Below are 3,998 nucleotides of genomic sequence, written 5' to 3' on the forward strand. Positions count from 1 at the left end.
TCAAGCACACCACAAACCTCTTATGAAAATATCGACCAAGGCCACCAACACGAGTACAAATGCTGAGGTAGAGGCTAGGACAGCAAGAACTATACAGCTGGAGGTCAAGCATACAAAGAAATTAGAACCGTTAGGAGCAATAAAAAATAGAAGCTAAGACAACATCAGTCTTGCCATCATCAATAAACATAATCAAAATCCCTGCCTGCTACTGCTTAATGTAATAGAAAGTAAAGAGCTTAGACACATGTATGATTTATCTTTTGTCAGTCAGCTTTGAGTGTCACAATATATAGCATTCTTTGCAATTAAGCCCTCCCCAAAAAAACCAAACAGATCAAAACAGCAAACCTGCTTGAAAGTTTGAAACCCCCGCCCCCCCACCCCCCTCTCTCCATCACAAACAACAACTTAAAAAAATATAATCTCAAAGTCTTTGGTTTTGGTTTGCAAATCATGAAGAGGCTCAGTCCTTCACCTTCCTTGGATGCTTTCATGTCCATCTCTCAGCCTAAAGGTACACACATGAAAATTCCCACCTTTATTTCATGTTTCTTTAACCCAAATTCGATGTGTTTAATTCAGTTGATTATGCAGAGGAGAAGAGTTCAAAGAAGCACCAAATTTACAGCAAGGAATTCCAGGCTATGTTAGATGGTTTAGATGAAGAAGACAGCTTAGAAGAAGGTGGTCAAGCAACAGAGAAGAAAAGGCGTTTATCTATGCATCAAGTTAAGGCTTTAGAGAAGAATTTCGATGTGGGAAACAAGTTAGAACCAGAGAGAAAAGTGAAGTTAGCTGAAGAATTGGGGTTACAGCCAAGGCAAGTGGCTATTTGGTTCCAAAAATGACGTGCTCGTTGGAAGACCAAGGTGTTGGAGAAAGATTATGCAATGCTTAAAGCTAATAGAGAGAATGAACCTCCTAGAAATTGTTCAGATTGCTTGCATAGCCCCTCAGACAATAGACAATTAAGTGGCGATGATTGTCCCTTGGTACCACCAAAATCCTCACCTGAAATGACTGTAAATGGATCTTAAGTTATTTTGGAGAATCATCATGCGCAGTGTCACTTGTTATCTTGTTTGTTGTATTCAACTGAAGTATGTGCTTGGTGACTGAAGGGTCTCAGTACGGGCTACCAAAGAACTGGATTTAGAGAAAAATCAAGAAGCTGATGAGAAGAAAATTCGGATTGTTTGTCGGAGGGAGGGGACAGATGATCACCATATAAATTGGAAGTGAAGGGCTGGGAAAATTATACTGAATTATATATGCAAAAGCCAAGTTTACCAGGCCTTTCTGATGCATTGAGCTGAGCTTTGGACTTTCTGCTTTTAGCCTCACCACCAAACTGTTGCTTCTTTAGAACATTACCTGTTTTTTGTCAAAATTTTCACATTTTCTTTTTCTTTAAGAAAAAAAAATCAAATATTGTTCTAAATATTAGCTTTGTGAACCAGCCGACAGAATGGGCAGTAAAATTGGGGATGCGTTAGTGTCCCCTTTGTTCAGATTTTGTGGTGGGTGTGGCTGTTATAGAGAGAAACAAGAGGGAGGGTTTAGGGGGATGAAATATAATATTTGATTGTGGGTAGAAGGGGCCAAATTCTCTTTGATTGTAGGGTGAAGAGTGAGTGAAGACCTCATTTATAGACACTGTGAAACAACATACCGTTAAAACAACAATTATAAGGTGAGAAAATACTTGGAGCAGCAAGATTCACTAAGCATAACAGTATGAGAAATCCAGTCTAGTTGTACTAGCATTCTAAGCATTGCAAACTTCTATTCCACTAAAACCAACGATTCAGAAAATAGAATCTAGCCTTTAACATGTAGAACTAGAGAAACTAGAAATGACTTTGGGAACAATTTCAGAGCAAAACATACAAATATATGGTTTTATCAGCACACAACAGAGAATCATAAAAACCATGCAGATCAATTTTTGTCTAGACAAAACCGTACACATGGCAACCTCATCCCCCAAACCCCAAAAGAAAGAGGGGAAAAAAGAAGAAAAAAAAGCTATCCTCTATTCAAATTTGCTTTGGTTAGCAACCATTTAACCAGCCACCTGATCATGTGGAGGCTAAAGATATGTGCAGGAACCCATATGAAGAAAGAAAAAGGGGAAAACACACAAATTTACTTAACCATCAAAAATCAAATAATGTCTTACCTGAAATTTCCCACAGATCTGACGGAAATGGTGGTCGGAGAGAACATATTGTGGGGGAAAATCAGTCGGCAGATCTTGTGGGGGTGTGAAAATGGAAGGAAATGAATGAATGAAGGTATTAGAAGGCTGGAGAGAAAACGGAAAATGTCTTACCGAAATGAAGGGCCTAAGACATTTTCCTCAATTTTGTAATAGGGTTTCCCGTGTCTTGGAATTGGTTTTACAAAAGGAAAATATTTTTCTACTATCAAACACTGGAAAACGTATAAAGCCAATTCCAGAATTGATTTTCCCTATCAAATACAGCCTTAAGTTCCATCTTAAGATTTCGCTTGCTAACAACTAGTAGTATGGTAAATGTATTATGATCAGATAGAGGATTTGTGGAATGAGGTGATTATAATCATTGATTTGCATCATCTAAATGTCGTGGCTTTGTATGGAGTAGTATTCGATGGTCCTAATAACTTTGTAGCAATCGTTATAGAAGACATGGTTAGAATACATGGTTAATGGTTCTTTAAAAAATGCTTTATAGAAAGAACGTGAGGTACTAAAAGTTTGCTTTTTGTTAACCTATAACGGTGTTTCAATTGCACATTTACATAATTAATTTTTTTTTTCTGGAAAAACCTACTATTGCCAGGAATTTTGATAAGTGTAATCGACTTTTGATTCCCATGGATGTCGCCTTAGGAATAGAGTATTTGCATGGAAGTAATTAGAAATTTTATGTGAAAATTACAAGAAAATAGATGTTAATTTAAAAATAACATACAATAAATAACGAGACGTATAATTTAAAATTAATTAATATTAACACACGAAATATATATAACATTAAAATAAAAAATGTTAAATTGTGAGTAAAATAAAATTTAAACATGTAAATATTTCATATTAAGAGTATTAAATGTGTTACGACAGTTTACCATGACGTAATTATCAATCTTGAATTAATATCGAGTTAATTTGTGTCACAAACTCAATAAATAACATTATCAATGTATACAATTAATAGAGATAATAAAATAAGTACAGCACAATTAAGATGCAGTTATACAAATATTATATTAAAATAAAACTTTAATCTAGTGATAAAATTAATATTTTATTTATGTAAATAGTATGCATTCAAAATTAGTCACATTTAAGATTTTTAAATAAGAGAACTAAAATACAACCAAATAACAATTTATTTAATTAGGGAATAAGAAATTAGAGCTAATATTGTAACCTTTTAAAGTTTAAAAACCGAAAAATAATCTAAACATTTACGAGCGACTAAGGGCCAGTTCTTCATTGTTTTTGAAAAGTGCTGTGGAAAAATGCTTTTGAAAAATTTAGTTTAAAATTTGAGTGTCAAAAAATGCTTTTGAGAAATAAAATGTCTATTTTAGACATGTTATTATCAAGTAATAAATATGCATTTAAATAATGTTTAAATTAGTTAATATTATTATATTTTAGTAAGAATATAAAAAAATTATTATAACTTGTTGTTAATATTTTAATATATGAAATATAAATTTTAAATATTTTTAAACAATAAATATTAATTATTTATAAAATTTAATTAGAATATATAAACTATATTTTAAATATTTAAATATAATCATTAAATATTTGTAATTAGTATTTTAAAAAAATATTTTTTTATTTTTAATTAATAATTTTAATACAATTGTAATTAAATACTAAGAAAAAAAAAACCATGTTATTGGAGGGTAAATATATGGTTTAACCAAAGCTATTAGTAGACGAGCCTTTATTGAATCAAAATGTAATAGACTGGATTTTAAACCCACCCGCC

General features: G+C 32.3%; 1 protein-coding gene across 1 annotated transcript; it reads left to right on the forward strand.

Moving 5' to 3' along the window:
• Positions 1–417: 417 nt before the first annotated feature.
• Positions 418–874, forward strand: LOC121220957 (homeobox-leucine zipper protein ATHB-6). Its single transcript, XM_041101033.1, has 2 exons — positions 418–517; positions 586–874. Exons 1-2 carry the CDS (start codon positions 457–459, stop codon positions 849–851), a joined length of 327 nt encoding a protein of 108 aa, XP_040956967.1. The 5' UTR covers positions 418–456; the 3' UTR covers positions 852–874.
• Positions 875–3,998: the final 3,124 nt, after the last annotated feature.

The sequence above is a fragment of the Gossypium hirsutum genome, chromosome D09, assembly GCF_007990345.1.
Source record: "Gossypium hirsutum isolate 1008001.06 chromosome D09, Gossypium_hirsutum_v2.1, whole genome shotgun sequence".
Taxonomy (NCBI): Eukaryota; Viridiplantae; Streptophyta; class Magnoliopsida; order Malvales; family Malvaceae; genus Gossypium; species Gossypium hirsutum.